The 15,840-nt window shown below is 50.3% G+C and overlaps 4 protein-coding genes across 4 annotated transcripts; 2 read left to right on the top strand and 2 right to left on the bottom strand.

Moving 5' to 3' along the window:
* Positions 1-22: 22 nt before the first annotated feature.
* On the bottom strand, positions 23-2,150 carry L228DRAFT_235003 (hypothetical protein; the record flags this gene model as incomplete). The annotated part of the gene is made up of 4 exons (XM_018330682.1): positions 23-783; positions 930-1,004; positions 1,063-1,464; positions 1,526-2,150. 4 exons carry the CDS (start codon positions 2,148-2,150, stop codon positions 23-25), a joined length of 1,863 nt encoding a protein of 620 aa, XP_018191428.1.
* Positions 2,151-3,526: 1,376 nt separating this feature from the next.
* L228DRAFT_264314 (GDP-mannose transporter) lies at positions 3,527-4,879 on the top strand (the record flags this gene model as incomplete). The annotated part of the gene is made up of 4 exons (XM_018334561.1): positions 3,527-3,793; positions 3,857-3,947; positions 4,001-4,381; positions 4,440-4,879. 4 exons carry the CDS (start codon positions 3,527-3,529, stop codon positions 4,877-4,879), a joined length of 1,179 nt encoding a protein of 392 aa, XP_018191427.1.
* A 654-nt stretch (positions 4,880-5,533) lies between these two features.
* L228DRAFT_403 (acetyl-CoA synthetase-like protein) lies at positions 5,534-9,110 on the bottom strand. Its single transcript, XM_018336563.1, has 2 exons — positions 8,876-9,110; positions 5,534-8,813 (listed from the first exon to the last, which is right to left on the bottom strand). The coding sequence occupies exon 2, from the start codon at positions 8,802-8,804 to the stop codon at positions 5,640-5,642; it is 3,165 nt and encodes a 1,054-aa protein (XP_018191426.1). The 5' UTR covers positions 8,805-8,813; positions 8,876-9,110; the 3' UTR covers positions 5,534-5,639.
* A 2,731-nt stretch (positions 9,111-11,841) lies between these two features.
* L228DRAFT_242247 (putative MFS monocarboxylate transporter) lies at positions 11,842-14,023 on the top strand. The gene is made up of 4 exons (XM_018331399.1): positions 11,842-12,418; positions 12,486-12,765; positions 12,841-12,934; positions 13,045-14,023. The coding sequence occupies exons 1-4, from the start codon at positions 12,156-12,158 to the stop codon at positions 13,800-13,802; spliced, it is 1,395 nt and encodes a 464-aa protein (XP_018191425.1). The 5' UTR covers positions 11,842-12,155; the 3' UTR covers positions 13,803-14,023.
* The last annotated feature ends 1,817 nt before the right edge of the window (positions 14,024-15,840 follow it).

Here is a 15,840-nt window from a genome sequence, read left to right as displayed (position 1 = left end):
CGTAAAAATTGAATGAAAGCACCTAACTCGGCTCATTAATCCGAGGGACAAGCTCATTGTTTGAGTCGCTCGCCTCATTGGAATCACTTTCTTTCCGGTATCGCTTCTCGAGCTTTGCGATGGCCTGGCTCGTCAGTTCCTGGCGGAACAACTTTTCAATGACTTCCCGCTTGCGAGTGCGGTGGTCACCGACAGAAATCAGGACGCCAGCCGTAATGTTACAGGCAATCGAACAGCAAAGAATGACAGTAGTGAGAGCGAATGGCCGGACTTTGTAGGAAATAGACCAAGTGCAGGTGCCTAGCGCGATCTGGAAGAGCGAATGGCAGTCCAACAAAACCACAATCGCAACAAGCAGTCGCAGCGGGAAAGCATGATGGGTCAAAACCTCGTGCGGCTTGTAAAATGTATGAGCCTTGGCAAATTTTCGTTGATGATGTTGGAGACGCAGTTGCTGGCGCGGCGTTAAAACAGTGAACTCTGCCTCTTCCGCAGTCCCTGTCTCTGCAGCGGTCGCCGCCATATTTTCCAAGTCCACGTCGGGATTCATGGTATTTGTCTTGCGCTCTGCTGGCAAATCGTTCTTGTCTTGTAGCTTTGGCAGCTCCCATTCTTTGCGCTTCCGCCAGGTTAGATGGTGGTAGTGAGCAATGAATATCATATGATACGTGTCCACGGCACGAAATGGAGCGAGACCGTCGCCCATGACGGCAAACAAGGCGACAAGGACATTGTCGATAACGTTGATGACATAAAGTTGTCGACCGCCAACGTTAACCCAACCTGAATGATGTTAGAATTTTGTCTGCTCACAGCATCATGCCAGAAAGTTCAATCTGAAAATCAATGTAGAGCCAGCCGAGACCTGATCGAGTCTTTCTCGTTGCATGGTTGCTTCGGATAGTGGATGGAGAGTAGTCTGAACCTACCAATCAAGAACAAAACCCACGCAAGTCCAAAGAGAGTAATTAAGGTTGCGTACAAGGTCACAAAAAAACCAAGGGCTTGATAAAATCAGCACATGGCAAGTTGAAAAGAGGAAGAGACATCTATTAAACTTACGCCGGCGCACATATTGACCGAAACCTTTCAAACCACGCTTGATCTTGGCGCGTCGTGAATGTAACATGTGGCGGACCAGGTCGTCGAGCTCAGCCTTGTTGGCTTTGGTCCATCCTTCAAGAGTAACACCCTCTGGTAGAATGGCGTATCGGCCCTCGCTGATGGTAGACGCGATTGTGCTCAAGGACCTCGTCCGTTCGGCTTGCGGTGGCTCTTTGGGTGTCTCTGCGCCTTCTTCCCGTGCAAGGTCTTCGTCATCTCGAGGACTTTCGACCTCTGGGATATCTGATGGGTGACGTGTAAGGGTATATGTTGGCTGGCGATTGATCCAGCGGCCGAGATCGGGAATAAAGAGCGAATTTTGAACATTGGTTAATGTTGAGAGAGTGGAAACTTCTGGGTCTGAAGTTGCAAAATCAGTACTGAACACATTCACTTCAAATCAAGATACAAGCAGCCATACCGATTACGTCGAGAAGATTAACAATTTCAGAATCATATTGTTGCCTTGGAGCAAGTGGGACAGGAGGCGGTCGTCGTGGAGCAGCATCCAAACCACCTCCTGTGGTCGCTGAGCGTTTCATTCCCAGTGCTGACCGTGCACTCATGCGACGTAGTCGTCCAGATCCCGCTCGTGGACGGGTGGGGGGTGGAGGTTCCAGGGCATTGAGCTCGACAGGGGCCCCCACACTCTGGGCATGAGGACGGGCATGGCGTCGTTGTCCAAGATCCGCCTGATGTGTATCCAATCCATGCATCCTCTGTGGCTCAGAGCTGCTTCGTCGCCTCCCCGACTGAGCAAGATAATCAGTTGGCTCTCCATCGTGAGCGCGGTTTTGATTAATCGGTGGCGTTCTAGCTGCGGTGCGTGTCGATGCTGTCGAGGTGGTTGAAGGCAAACGTAATATTTGGATGCTGGGCTGCCTTGGTCCTGATATAGTCGTTCTTGAGTCCAGCCGACGCGTGATAGTTGGCCTTGGCGCTGGGCGCTGGGGCTTGGGATTGGGATTGGGATTGGGATTTGCGCTCCCTGAGGGGCCGACATTCAAGTCGCCATCATGACGAGCCGTTGGCTCAATTCGGTCCATTTGTGCAGGCGGAGATCATAAGAAAATTGGACCTGCTGTCGTAAGAAGAAAAGAAAAGGGGATCCCCGCCTGAAAAATGTGGGCGCCCGGGGAGAGTATGAACTTTTTTTTCGTCTTGGTAGAGGCTTATCAAGAATATAGGATTTTGGGGGATGAACAAGGTGGGTGCCCTCATTTCCGGTTGACAAGCGGGAAAGTGCGGGAGAGCATGTGATGGGGTTGATGGGTGGTTGGCAGTAGACCTGCCAACTCGTTCAACAATGACATAATTATGTGGAATTACCAACCGGAGACAGCCCCGATACTCCGTACCTCGCCATACAAGTATGTGCCACAAGACTTTGAGTTTGGGATACATCTTTCTGCTGCACAGATCAAGATCTCTAGTAAATTCACTACGGGTGAAATTTTTGAGGTGCTAGAACAAGAACGGAAAGTATGATGCAAGAGGAGCAATAAGCTGAGTGAGAAACGCTCCCATCCATCCCAAAGCAGTAATACTCTACCCCAAAACGGCCACTTTTCTTTAGAACTATGTAGACTAATTTCGTGTTACTTCCCCTTCAACATTACGGGGAAAAGACAGTAAATTCCGGTGAAAATATTAGCAACTGGGAAAATTATAACTCGTGCGGTTTAGAAAGATTCGTGCCTATACCTATTATGGCAGTGAAATATGCTTAGTAACTCACAAGGATCAGCGAATCATAATTTTTTTATTTTTATTTTCATTTTCATTTACCGTTTTATCCTTAATATTCTGCATTGCTATAACTCTCTAGAGTAATACTTCTGTATCTCAATTGTTTATATGATCTCAGATATCTCAGAGCATATAGGATGAATAGAAAGCCACGTAAAGGTATTGAAGTACGGCCGTGAAACTTTCTGAACCGTACAAGCACTTCAACCAAGCATAAAATACCTGAGTGGATCTGATCCAGGTACTGCAGGGTTTGTCACAAGCATGACACAACCACTAGTCATAGATTGGTTAGTCCTCCCGCAACACCAAGATTTGTTCACGCGTCGCCCGCCAGGGCCGCGCGACTCCCCTTTCCCTTGGAGTCAGGAGCATTAATGCAAGTACAAAGGTAAATTGTCAAGTTTACTGAAGAGGTCCCTTCGGGGGTCTATTTTTTTCCTTCTTTCGCTGCGTGTAGTCCTTCACTTCAAGCCGTCCCAATTGCCGTCTTGATTGTCGCCTCTGTTTTGCACGGAGTGGAACTCGGAACGCCCTTCTTGCATCGAGCAGCCTCCCTTAGCGGATACTAGTATGTTTCTTCCCCTTATCCCTGTCATTCTGTGAGATAGGCTACCTCGAGCCTTTCGTTTCCGACCTTTCGATCCAACGACCATTCCACCACGAAATCACAATGTCGAACAAGAAGAGCGAGGATCTAGAGATGAATGGGATGGATGGGAAGGAGTTTGGTGAGCAGGAGAGTTTCCTGCTGAAGCCTGCGCCCCATGACTGGGCTCCCGTCGATAGCAGCATGGGTAGCGCTCTCTCCCAACTCAAGAACACTCCTGGTGCTGCTGTCCTTGCCTACTGCTTCTCCTCGATTAGTATGACGGTCGTGAACAAGTATGTCGTTTCAGGTTCGTCCTGGAATTTGAACTTCCTTTATCTGGCCATTCAGGTACGCGCGCCCGCGACACCCTGGCACCACATCAAGACTCTACAGCTGACACCTATTCGACAGGCTGTTCTTTGCACGGCTGCAATTCTGGTCTTGAAGCGAGCGGGTTTTATCACTGACCTCGCTGCCTTGGAAAGCGGCAAGGTCAAGAGATGTATGTCCAGCCAATTGACGCTTGTGCAATTCCTCGTGCTAATACAGAACCAGGGTTCCCCGTGTCTGTGTTCTTCGTTGGCATGATCTACACCAGCACCAAGTCTCTTCAATTTCTATCGGTACCCGTGTACACTATCTTCAAGAACTTGACCATCATCGTCATCGCCTATGGCGAGGTCCTGTGGTTTGGCGGCAGCCTCACCCCGCTGCTTCTGCTGTCGTTCGGCTTCATGGTGCTCAGCTCCGTCGTAGCTGCGTGGGCTGATATCCAGGCTGCCCTCAATGGCACTGGGCACTCAGGGGAGACTGCCGCCGCTATCTCAAACTTGAACGCTGGGTATGCGTGGATGGGGCTCAACGTTGTCTGTACTGCCTCATACGTCTTGGGCACGCGCAAGTTCATCACTTCGCTGAACTTCAAGGACTGGGACAGTAAGTTTTAAATCAACCACTCAGGATTTGCAATGCAAACTGACCCGGAATCGACCAGCTATGTTCTATAACAACTTGCTCTCCCTCCCCATCATGATTATCTGCTCCCTGGTAACCGAGGACTGGTCCTCGGCCAACCTGGCCAAGAATTTCCCTGCCGAGTCGCGCTACAGCCTCTTGATTGGCATGCTCTACTCGGGCCTGGGTGCCATCTTTATCTCGTACTCGTCTGCCTGGTGCATTCGAAAGACTTCGTCGACTACGTACTCGTTCGTCGGTTATCTGAACAAGCTCCCGCTCGCCATCAGCGGCATCGTCTTTTTCGATGCTCCCATCACCTTTAGTAGCGTCTCGGCTATCCTCCTGGGATTCTTCAGCGGCCTTATCTACGGTTATGGCAAGATGAAGCAGAAGGAACAGAAGAATCAGGTCCTCCCCACCGCCCGACCGGCCATGAGCGCCAGTTCTCAGAGCCAGAAGGATGCATCGAACTCATAAGCCAATACCGGCCCGGCTAGTCGAGTAAGCAGAGAGGATTCGAAGAAATGGGGAGGCAAGGAGCCCTCCCCCAAAACGGCGATTTTTATTTTGAACTATGCGACTGTTTTCCGATTACTTTCCCTTCAACATTAGGGGGAAAGGCAGTAAATTCTGGTGAAAATATTAACAACTTGGAGATTATAGAATTTATCGTCAAGACGTCTTGAGCTTTATAACCCATCCCTGCATCGACAACTACCTTCCTAGCATAACCATAACACCATCTTGTCAGGACAAGAACTTTCCATAGACCGTTTGCGGTGAAACATTTCCAAGAGAAGCAGTCACATGTATGCGTCTTTAGATATTATCACTTGTCACAGCATCGACAAGTACAGCAGAGCATCTGGTAGTGCAAATTCTCTTTTCGGGAACCCTGCAGTGCAATTAATTCATAATGCCGAAAAGGCCGATTCCATTTTACCTGGGCTCATCGGAGATATCTGCATCGTTGAAACCTTAAAGCAATATACATGGGCGTGTCACGGAGAGCATATAATGTTTTGAAAGAAGAGTCGCCAAGCCAGGAGACTCTTCCAAAAAAGTTCATAGCCAATAAAAATCAATTCTATATGCGCCGGAGTCATCTATTTACAAGTATTAAAAAGGAAACCGAAGAAAGACAAGTCTATGAGTAACGAAAAAAGAGTGTCAAAGGAAATTCGTGGCACGCCAAGATGATGGCGCCGAGCTTCGCGTCAATTTAATAGCCCTTCATCTAAAATTTCAACTGGCTGAAAGGCAGATCAGGCTGCTCAATGAGAGCGCGCACAGTGTTGGCGGTCTGGTCAACAATGAGTTGGGCGCGATCCTCCTCAATGTCGGTCGTAAGTCGGAAATCGTAGCCATCACCATTGGCTTGAGCCTCCATCATGGAGAACTCTGTCTGGGAGATTTGTCTCGGTCCGTGCTGCTTGAAGACCTCCTTTTGGAAGTCGGGGTCCTCAGTGTCACGGACCAAGATGTTGATCAAGGTGTCAATGTGTCCCTGTTTATGACCAGCTGCTGCCAGAGACTCGGTCAGACCAACACGGCCGTGCTTGAGAACTTCCCAGAAATCAGTGGAGACGGCCTGCATGATTTCCCTGAGCGTGGTGTTTGTGTCAACCTTGAGACGCTGGGGAATGACAAGGAGAGCAGGTCCATTGACTCTTTCGACGTCCTTGACAGGCACATCGCGGCCCGAGATAAGCATAGACCAAGTGACATCGGTCTGGCCGGTGTGGTGCGTGAGCACAAGGGCCCAGGCAGTGTCAATGAGAGTTGCAGTAGTGAGACCAAGAGGTGCAGCAGCCTTGTCAAGGTTGATTGGGAGGTGCTGTCCGGTCCAGCGGCGGCCAGCAGGAGGAGCGTGGTTCAAGATGGTTGGAGGTGCTTCGGCCAAGTATGGCTTCCAGAAGGCGTCCTCTGCCTCCTTGTCGACCTGCTGGTGGTGGTGGATCAGATTTGTATATGCCGGTCTGGGAACGAGGTCAAGACCGCTGTAGAGTCTTGCAACATCCTCATAGAGGAAACGGTGGGCCCAGAAGTCGAAGATTGTGTGATGCATAGACACCACTAGAGTTTCGCGGTTGATGAGGGCCATGCGGAACATCAGGCTGCCTAGCTCAACTGGAATGCTACGATCCAGGTCTTCGTATTCGGGCAAAGACATTTCATATTCTTTCCAAGGCAGAGTCACGTCTCGTCTGGCGGTCTGAATGAGACCGGCTTCCGTCTGGATCACCGTCGTGCGGTAGATGGGATAGAGCGAGAAGACCATCTTGAAGGCCAGCTTAAGTCGGTCAATGTCCAAGTGGCTCACGTTCCAGAAACGGCGGTAAAGGTAGATCTGGTTTCCGCGGAGAATGGCAGAGAAGAATTCTTCCTGCAGAGCTGTGAGGGGGTAGGCGTCCTCAATGTTGCGGTCAGAGCTCAACGATGCAGCCACAGATTCATCCTTGATCAGAGAGAAAGGAGCCACGCGGACCGGGCCATCGTCATCGACACTGTCAGGATCAACCAGATTGACACGGCCACGAATCTGTGATAGGTTGTTCGGACCAAGGAGGTCGGGCAGCTCCAGCAAAATACCAACGCGACGGAGGTCGTTGATGATACGAATGGCCTGGATAGAGCTGCCACCGAGATGGATAAAAGTGTCTTGCCGACCAATCGACTCGGCAGCCATGCCGAGAACTTCGGACCAAGCATCCCGGATTTGCACTTCGACCTCCTCAACCACACGGTCTTCCTCCGACAACGAATGGTGGGCTGCACGTCCCAGCATGTCCATCTTGGGCGTCTCTTCTGCCGCCTTGGTGATCAAGGCAGGGACTACTTTGCCGTTGGGGTTGGTGGGGAGGGCATCCAAGTGAAGCCAGTAGCTCGGAACCATGTATGAGGGCAATGCCGCGCGGGCCTGCTCACGAAGTTCCTTGACCAATGCGCTCCATTCAACATCCTCAGCGGGGACAATAGCCGCAACAAGCGACTTCTCGCCGTCAACGACGGCGGCCACGACTCCGGAAGCAACAACTCCATGGTTCTTCGCCAGAACCGCTGAAACCTCACCAGGTTCGAGTCTCTGACCGTAGATCTTGATTTGGTTATCGATTCGGCCGACGATCTCAAAAGTGCCGTTCTCGTGCTGAAGCGCAAGATCACCGGTACGGTACATGCGACCCTCGCCAAATGGGTTCTTAATGAAGCGTTCGGCAGTCTGCTCCGGCCGCTTGAGGTAGCCATCTGCAAGTTGTGGACCGGCCAAGCACAATTCTCCCTTCTCACCCTGAGCAACAAGCTCGGTGGTGCCTGGCTGCAAAAGATAGGCGGTGGTGGTATCCGACGGCTTTCCGACGTTGCGGGGGTTGCTTCCCTTGTGCACTTGTGTGGAGAAGTTGAGCTGAGCGCATTCGCTCAAACCGTATGAGACACGGAGGACAACCTTGTCCGCCCACAAGTCGATCAAAGTTGAGCTAGCAGGCTCGCCAACGGTGGTAATTTGCCGAAGCGAGCGAGGCACGTCATCCGCAGGCAGAAGGGCCAGAGTTGAGGGCGTAATTCCAAGAGCATCAATCTGCATCTTTTCAATGGTGTCTTTCAGAGAAGTCGTCAATCGGTCCCGTCTGGCCAAGCAAAGGCAACCTCCCTTGGAGAGAGTGGCCAAAATGGTGCGCTGCGCCGCAGAAAAGATAGGATTGAAGAAAAGCAGCCAGCGAGCTTTGCCATTGAGCGAGAAAGACTGGATGCCAGCCAAAGCTGCACCGTGGGTGACGACGACACCTTTCGGGGTGCCTGTTGATCCGGAAGTGTAGACAATGTAGGCTCTGCTCGATCTGTCGATATATGGCTTGTTGCGAGCTTCGCCAGTGATTTGTTCCGCGGAGATCTTTGCAATTATTGATTCAATGGACACTGCTTGCTCGAAGGGGGCCGCGTATCTCTCATCCACAATAACGACCTCAGAATCACCTTCAGCGGCGATGAACCGGTTTCTGTCAGGAGCTCCAGCAGGATCAAGAATGGTGTAGGCAGCCCCGGACTTGAGGACCGCAATGACAGTAGCGGCAAACTCGACAGAGGGGTCCATGCAGATTGGCACAATGGTCCCGGCGCGCAGGGACAAAGCCTCGACGATCTGATTCACGAGCTTGTTGAAGTCCGCGAAGCTCTGAGGCTCACTGTGCTCATGGTGGACTGCGGGTGCATGAGGTGTCTGCTCGACCTGACTCTCGAATAGATCAATAATAGAGCTCGCGGCCGATGAGGTCGCCTGCTTGGGTTCAACGGCGGCAGGCTTTGCAGCCGAAAGAGGCAGGAAGAAGTTCTCAAGGCCTTTTTCAGCTTCCCCAAAGCCTTCCCAGGTACTGGCAGCAGGTCTTTCCAATAGCATGGGCGCCATGATGATTGACTATTGGGATATCAGCTTCAAATCCCAAGAAGATATTGTAGGAACGATGAACTGGAACGTACTCTAGATCAAGTAGTCGTCAAAGCAAGTTTACACCTCTGCTGTTTCGAAGGAGCTTGACTGATGATGAGAGATCTGAGCGGTCGAAGCAGCATTCTTATACACAGATGTTCAACATTGTTAGGCCTCGTCGATGAGGTGCAAAAAACATCTCTTTGCCGTTTTCATCCGTTCCTCGGGTGTTTTCGTAAGTCGTGAGACCTAAAGTCAGAAACATCAAGATCCGCTAAGTGAAGATGCATTAGCTCTTTCGAATAATGACACGGTAACTTGGGTAAGGTTGATCCCCGGCTGCGTCGTTGTCGGGTGCATGTTAGTTTCCCCAAGACTAGTGGATTCAGGACCAAGGATTATGCTGCGTCAGAACCCTCCTCCTGGGTATCCCAATTCAGCTGGAGGATCACGACTTGAGAGAGTCAAATCGTTCGAGCAGGCCATTGCTCTCAAAATGGCGCAACCACTCAGGTGGCAGGATAGCGTACATGGGGCCAACAGCCGTCCATCAGAGCTTCACGGACTGGAAACCCAGCCAGTCGCGTATCGGAGGTAGATTGATAGAACGTTTGCTTTTCCTTATCGAACCCCATGATTTGCAGCTACGAATTCACCCGAAAGGCTCTGATATCTGCCGTCGAACTAGAGCACCAGTTCCCGCAGTGAGTGGCGATGGATCTAGCAGCCTATCTGGTGCATTGTGCGGAGCATATGAAAATTTGGCGAGCTTGAAACCTTGAAAGCGTGTAAGTCTTCCGGTAACGAGGACGTGCATGCGCGGTTTCCACGCGAGTATGCTTGTTGCCCCAGGCGCTCAGGTACTCGCGGAGAGCGCAAACCTCTGAAAGGCCGCAAGCTGCATCTCCACTCTCGTGGGCTGGGGTTCGATCAGCGATCGCAGCTCGTCTGATGGGAAAGAGAAGCCATTCACCTGCTAACATTCATTCGAAAAGGCCTGATCGACGGGCTATCCGCGGGCTGATATCAGACCGATAGCCCCACCGCGGGAGTGAGCAAGGGGCCACCCGTTCCGTGACGCTGGTGGAGAGCTTATGTTGCTTGACGAAGCCACACGTCTTGCCAAGCCCGCTTCAGAAGACACCTAACCTCCCCAATGCAAAGCATTCGAGAACGCGCGGCAAGCCGATGCTATTGGATTTATTGAAAGGAGAAGCAATAAAAAAAAATGATCCCATCTACATCTTGATGCCACGTAAGATAGCGTACATGTATCGAAAGAGCCGCTCACCATGAGCAGGTGATATGAGGATGAGGGAATCCCAGGAGCCTCGAACAGCGTTCGACTCTAACGGAATCAGTCAAAGTGCGCGCCAGATCTTCACGCCGTTTGTCGATTGCGCTGACCCTGAAGTCAGAGGGTAGTGGCGCCAACCCTGCGTTAGCTAATATTTGGTGTGCAGAATCCATGCCATGAGCAAGCCACATTGAACCGTGAAAGGCATGTCGTTACTCGTAGTTGCTCACTCCGACCCATACATGATCGGAAGCGACGTGGAGTGGGCCCTGCAGCTGGTCTACAGAAAGATTGGGAAGCGTTGACGAAACCCGTGCCGGCTGGCATACCATCCAGGCGGACGACCATGAAAATCGCAGTTATTTTTGTTCCTTTTGCTGATGTATCTGTGCTGTAAGCAAAGGTCCGCGGTCAGTGGCCATCCTCAGAGCGAAGAGTGACGGTTGGGAGAGCCAATCAGCGTTTGGCAAGTTTGGCGGAATTTGCCTTTCTTGGGACAGTTGACCCCGTAATTGCGGGACGACACTCATCCCAGGTTCCGGGAATCCCGAGAATACGTTGAGGACCCTGCGAGAGAGCTTGTTGACGACATTACCACAATGCGCGGAAAGGGGTCTCGGGCCAGCGATCCCGCATATCACGCGCTGCGTCAGGACAGTACAGGTACTGATGTTAGAGTTGAAGGGCTAAAGGTAATCGTTGCGTCGAATAGCTCATCTTCGATCATTGGGCCCGAGCAGATGTCAACTCCCTGTTGCTCCCTGTTGCAAACCGCTCTTGCCGGCTAAATTGATCCGGCAGAAAGTGATGAGGGCAAGAGAAAGCGATAAGGCAAAACCTGCGTGTCAGAGACTTCGTGTCCTCCAAGGATCATCGATGGGAACGTCATGTTCAGAGCCCAGAACATCACCGTTCCTGAATGAGAGCTAGGATTAGTTGCATGTGGTTGAAAGGGTCAACCCCGACCCGTTTCAACCAGGGTTTGGAAGGTTACAGCCCAGTCTCGCATTCTGTAGATTTGCTTCCATAGGACTTCTGTGCCCGGGAAGTCTCATCCCACGGGAAGAAATAGTGGAATTCCCGCAGCTTTTATTCTGCCGCCGTTCGCCCGGGTAAACCCTAAGTGACTGAAGCTGTCTCAATCTAATCGGAACTTCGGTCCGCCATAACTGTCAAGAACGTCATCCTGAGTTCCGCAACATTCTCGTCGCGGGGCTCTTATGCCCAACTTTCCAACGGCGCGCAAGTGGTGATCTAGTCATTAAACTTGAGAAAAAACAAAAACACAGTATATTCTAGTCTGCCCTATTCCACTCTAGAAGAATTAGGCGGCATGCCAAGAACCGTGATCTCTCGATGATGTTGTTGTTGTTCTTCTTCTTCTTCTTCTTCTTAGCATTGATGTAAACAGATCGCAATGCTGAGGTTGATGATGACCAATGAGACCCATCTTGGTGGTAAATCCACGCGTGGACGGCGTTTGTTTGGCCCGAGCTCTCGGACAGCTTGAGTAAGGGAGTTTTCGTCCTAAGGTACAGAGGTACCCAACTCCTTCCTTCCTAAAGGTAGCCCCAAGTACCTCTCACCTCGGATTCGGCAGACGAGTACTTCTCTTGAAAATCCACCGTGGACGGTGCCGAAGATCCGAGCGGTTCCCACATCCGCCTTACAGCGGGCATTTGTAAGCCCATTGTCCGAAGCGCGAGATGCTGTGTTTCTTGGCGCCATTCATTAATATTATTCGTATTTTCTGCCCACGAGATGGACTTGCGAGGAAAAAAGCTTTGGCTGGCGTGATGGAGATCCAGCGGGAGAATAAGAGCATATTACTCTTAGGGGGCGCACATCCATGTCGCAGAAGATAATTTGCATTTTCTTTTGTATTTGCGTGTTGGCTCTTGTTGTGCGTGTTGTGACGCGAGAGATCCAACCCTTTCCATTCGTTGCTATACTACGTCCTGCTTCGGACTGGACTTTTGACAGAGAATTTTTGTCAGTCTCATAGTCGAATCTAAAATATCTCTCTTTCAATCATGGCTGAAAGAAACCCTGACCACACCGTGATAACGTTAAACGACCAGCCGACTCAAGGTGTTGCATGGTCCTCGTCCTCAAGTGACCGTGCAACCCCCGACGAGAAATCCGAAGTCCTGCCCAGCGACACCGAGATCAGCGCCTCTCAGACAAAGGAGGCTGAGGCTGCAGCGGTAGCGAATATCAATAATGCCATTCCAAATGGCGGATTGCAAGCGTGGCTCCAAGTACTTGGGGCCTTCTTTCTGTTCTTCAACTCCTGGTTAGTGACTTTCCTTGGAGCATCAAGATCCGTTGGCTGACAATCTCACCCTTTCAACAACATCCAGGGGCATCATCAACACTTTTGGCGCGTTCGAATCTTACTACCAAAGCACAACCCTCAAGGGTTATTCCTCGGGAACCATATCCTGGATTGGCACCGTGCAAGGGTTCCTGCTGGTTGCTGGTGGGATCGTAACCGGCCCGCTCTATGACCGTGGTTATCTCCGCCACCTTCTCATCGGTGGAAATTTCTTAGTCTCATTTGGCATGATGATGACTAGCTTGGGCAAGAATTACTGGGAAATCTTTCTGGCGCAGGCGCTGTGTGTCGGTATTGGAGCAGCGGTAACATTGACGTTTTCCTTTTCTACATATTCTCTTTTTCGACCAGATTTACTGACGATTGATTGATTTATTCAGTGTTTATTCGTACCCAGCGTGGCGATTGTGGCCACCTATTTCAGTACCAAGCGAGCGGTAGCAATTGGTATCTCGGCTGCGGGCGGTAGCGTTGGTTCGTGCACCCCATTCCCCCTCGTTCCCCTCTCGCCCCCTCCTTTCACGTTTTTCTGCTCCCGTGGGTAAATCAAGGACTAGTCAGCGCTAATTGGGACCCTGAGTTAGGCGGTGTCATCTACCCCATCGTTTTTCGACGGTTGACGCCAGAGATTGGCGCTCCCTGGGCGACAAGAATTATTGGATTTATTGCTTTTGCCACCCTTTGCATTTCGACCGTTGTCATGAAGCCTCGGATCCTTCCCAGCGGACCGCGGGCTTTGCTTGATCTTCCCGCGTTCAAAGAGGCCCCCTTCACCTTTTTTAGTATTGGTCTCTTTTGTTGTTTCATGGGCATCTATATCCCCTTCTTTGATATTCCCATTTTTGGTGCTGTCAAGATCGGCACTTCGGTCGATTTTTCATTTTATCTCCTCTCGATCATGAATGCAGCCTCTGCACTCGGACGTATTATTCCGAACCTCATCGCCGACCGATTAGGTTACCTGAATGTCTTGATACCCTTTTCCGTCGCTTCCGCCATTGTCGCGCTAGCATGGATTCGGATTGACAATGACCCGGGCACTATTGTTTTTTCAGCGCTATTTGGATTCCTTTCGGGTGCCATTGTTTCGTTGCCTCCGACCGTTGCAGCTTCATTGTCCCCTGACCTGAAAAAGGTCGGTACTCGCATGGGTATGTGCTTCTGCTTTGCTGCGCTTGGTCTGCTGATCGGCAATCCTATCGGCGATGTTCTTCTCAACATCCCAGAAAAGAAATTTTACGGCGCGCAAGCTTTCTCTGGGTCGATGATTCTTGGTGGAGCTGGCTTCTACATTATTGCACGGCTGTTTAGGCGGAGGGAGTACGAACACTGGAAGGCTTGAAGATGATTAATATGGATACCCAATAATGTCCGGCTTCCAATTGCTGGCTTTCTCTTTCAAGATATTACTTTCTTACTTATGTACACATTCTTAGTCGACCAGAAAGGGTAAAATTGGCTTAAACGCAAACTGTCTTCAGCACCTATCATGAAGAATCTGATCTAATGTATATAGAGATTACAAATGAAAGTGGCTCCAAGGGAGGGGCGAGAATCTTTCTATTTCTTGATACTTTTGACGAGACTCAATTCGTGGTTGACGTGACGGCGATGATTTATCGAACCGCTATAATCATTGCTGAGTCATACTTCGTGGAGCCATCATTGAAGACTAAAAGCCATTTTAAACCCTTCAATTAACACTTCAAGCATGACAGTTCGCGCTTCAAAAATATACCGCAATACAATAAGATGACCGAACCAACCCAAGAAAGACAGAATACTCTGTACAGAGAAAAGGTTCGGTGCGTTTTCGCTTGTCTCGAAAGGACGCCCTTGACGGGCTTGACAGTGAGCGTGACGTCATTAACGTTGCTGGACAAATCAAGGCTGAGATTGGCATCATCGGAATTACATGTCACAACTTTACTGGATATTGTGACTGTGTTTCTTTGGGGTTGAGGCGGCCGACAACGCAATCAAAGACGCCATCACGACCCTCTGCTTCATCGATGATAGCCGATCGTACCTTGTGGAGAGAAGGATATTCTGGAGTGACCACGTTCCCAATAAAGTTGAAAATGGACATGATCACATACGGACAACAATGAGACCATAAGCGGTATAATCATACTCATCATTTTGCTTGCTCCGCGCCTCGCAGAGCTTGAATGACGCAAATAGAGCTTGTACAATGGAAGCGGCCGCTTTGGCAAAGTTGGAATCGCGTCGCAATAGAAATGACAAAACTACTTCGAGCCCGCTATCAACGAGTGTCTCTCTGGGGACGGATCGAACTGTAGCAGTATGGAGAACATAATTGGTATATATGACCGGCAAAAGAGCGGTGAAGATCGGTAAGAGCAACAGGAGGGCCGAGGAAAAGCAAAAGGGAGACAACGAACCGGACACTCATGATGCTGGCTCGTATACGACCTCTGGAATCATTGCCATGATAAGCACGGCTTTTCGAAGAAAGTCTCACAAAGAAGAGCTTTCAAGACAAGGAGAGAAGCCAATACCATTCAGGTACGGATGGATGTACCAGTATTACACGCAAAAAGAAGGAAAAATCAATCTGCTGGTCATTGGCAGCGGCAGTGATAATGTACTTGTTCTGTCATTTTTGAATTCCTAGATTTGACCTGTTCAGCTACCCCAAAGGTTCAGGTCTCCAGGCGTTCGATCTCATCAAGGACTACAGTATTGTATGCTCTCGCCTCTCGAGTGTTTCACTTGGCTAGGGCTATGCCATGTACAACCGCATTGAGCTTACTTGTTTGATTTGTCATGGACAGGGGGATATACGCAATGAGCAATTTCCATTCGCTCGTCCTCGCCTCATCATTACCAGCATGGCCAAGCCACGCCGCAAAGAGCTGTCACTCACATCGAGAACTTTGGTCACCCACCCCTTCGGGCAAACACCCTCTATCTAGGTATCATGGCCAGCGTCTCCCGGCTACACGTCTTATCTGGGACAGTCCGAGACCTTAGCCGTGGCGCCAATGTACGTAATTATACCTTGAGACCGCTCTTATTTCCCAATTGAGCTCCAGGCCCACCAATTAACTAGGAGTAATGGTCCTAACTTTTAATACCTACCTACGTTTCCGATGATGGCCGCAGATCAAGTTGATCATTTAGAAAAGGATCGTCAAGTGTCTGCCTGCCGAAACGTGGCAACGCACATTCTGTACGCCGGGTTCAATTCCCCCTGCCCAGTCATGGTTGACCTGGTTGCGTTCATCTATGACCTACGCGGGCCGACCCGACCCTATTTTAAAGCTTAACTCCCATAGCTTAAAATGATCACCGTAGACTAAATTTACAACGTCGGTGGAGCATCCCCGTTTGAAATAGCATGACGCCAACAAAGA

Source organism: Xylona heveae (genome assembly GCF_001619985.1).
Source record: "Xylona heveae TC161 unplaced genomic scaffold L228scaffold_1, whole genome shotgun sequence".
Taxonomy (NCBI): Eukaryota; Fungi; Ascomycota; class Xylonomycetes; order Xylonales; family Xylonaceae; genus Xylona; species Xylona heveae.
The sequence above is the reverse complement of the archived record's forward strand: the minus strand, read 5'-3'. Positions and strand labels throughout refer to the sequence as shown.

What these genes read in the sequence shown, in the direction of transcription:
- L228DRAFT_403 (XM_018336563.1), bottom strand. Translation starts at nt 8,804, where the DNA reads ATGGCGCCCATGCTATTGGAAAGACCTGCTGCCAGTACCTGGGAAGGC.
- L228DRAFT_242247 (XM_018331399.1), top strand. Translation starts at nt 12,156, where the DNA reads ATGGCTGAAAGAAACCCTGACCACACCGTGATAACGTTAAACGACCAG. An exon ending in TTTCTGTTCTTCAACTCCTG is followed by an intron (nt 12,419 to 12,485) that starts GTTAGTGACTTT and finishes AACAACATCCAG; the next exon opens with GGGCATCATCAACACTTTTG. An exon ending in GTGTCGGTATTGGAGCAGCG is followed by an intron (nt 12,766 to 12,840) that starts GTAACATTGACG and finishes TGATTTATTCAG; the next exon opens with TGTTTATTCGTACCCAGCGT.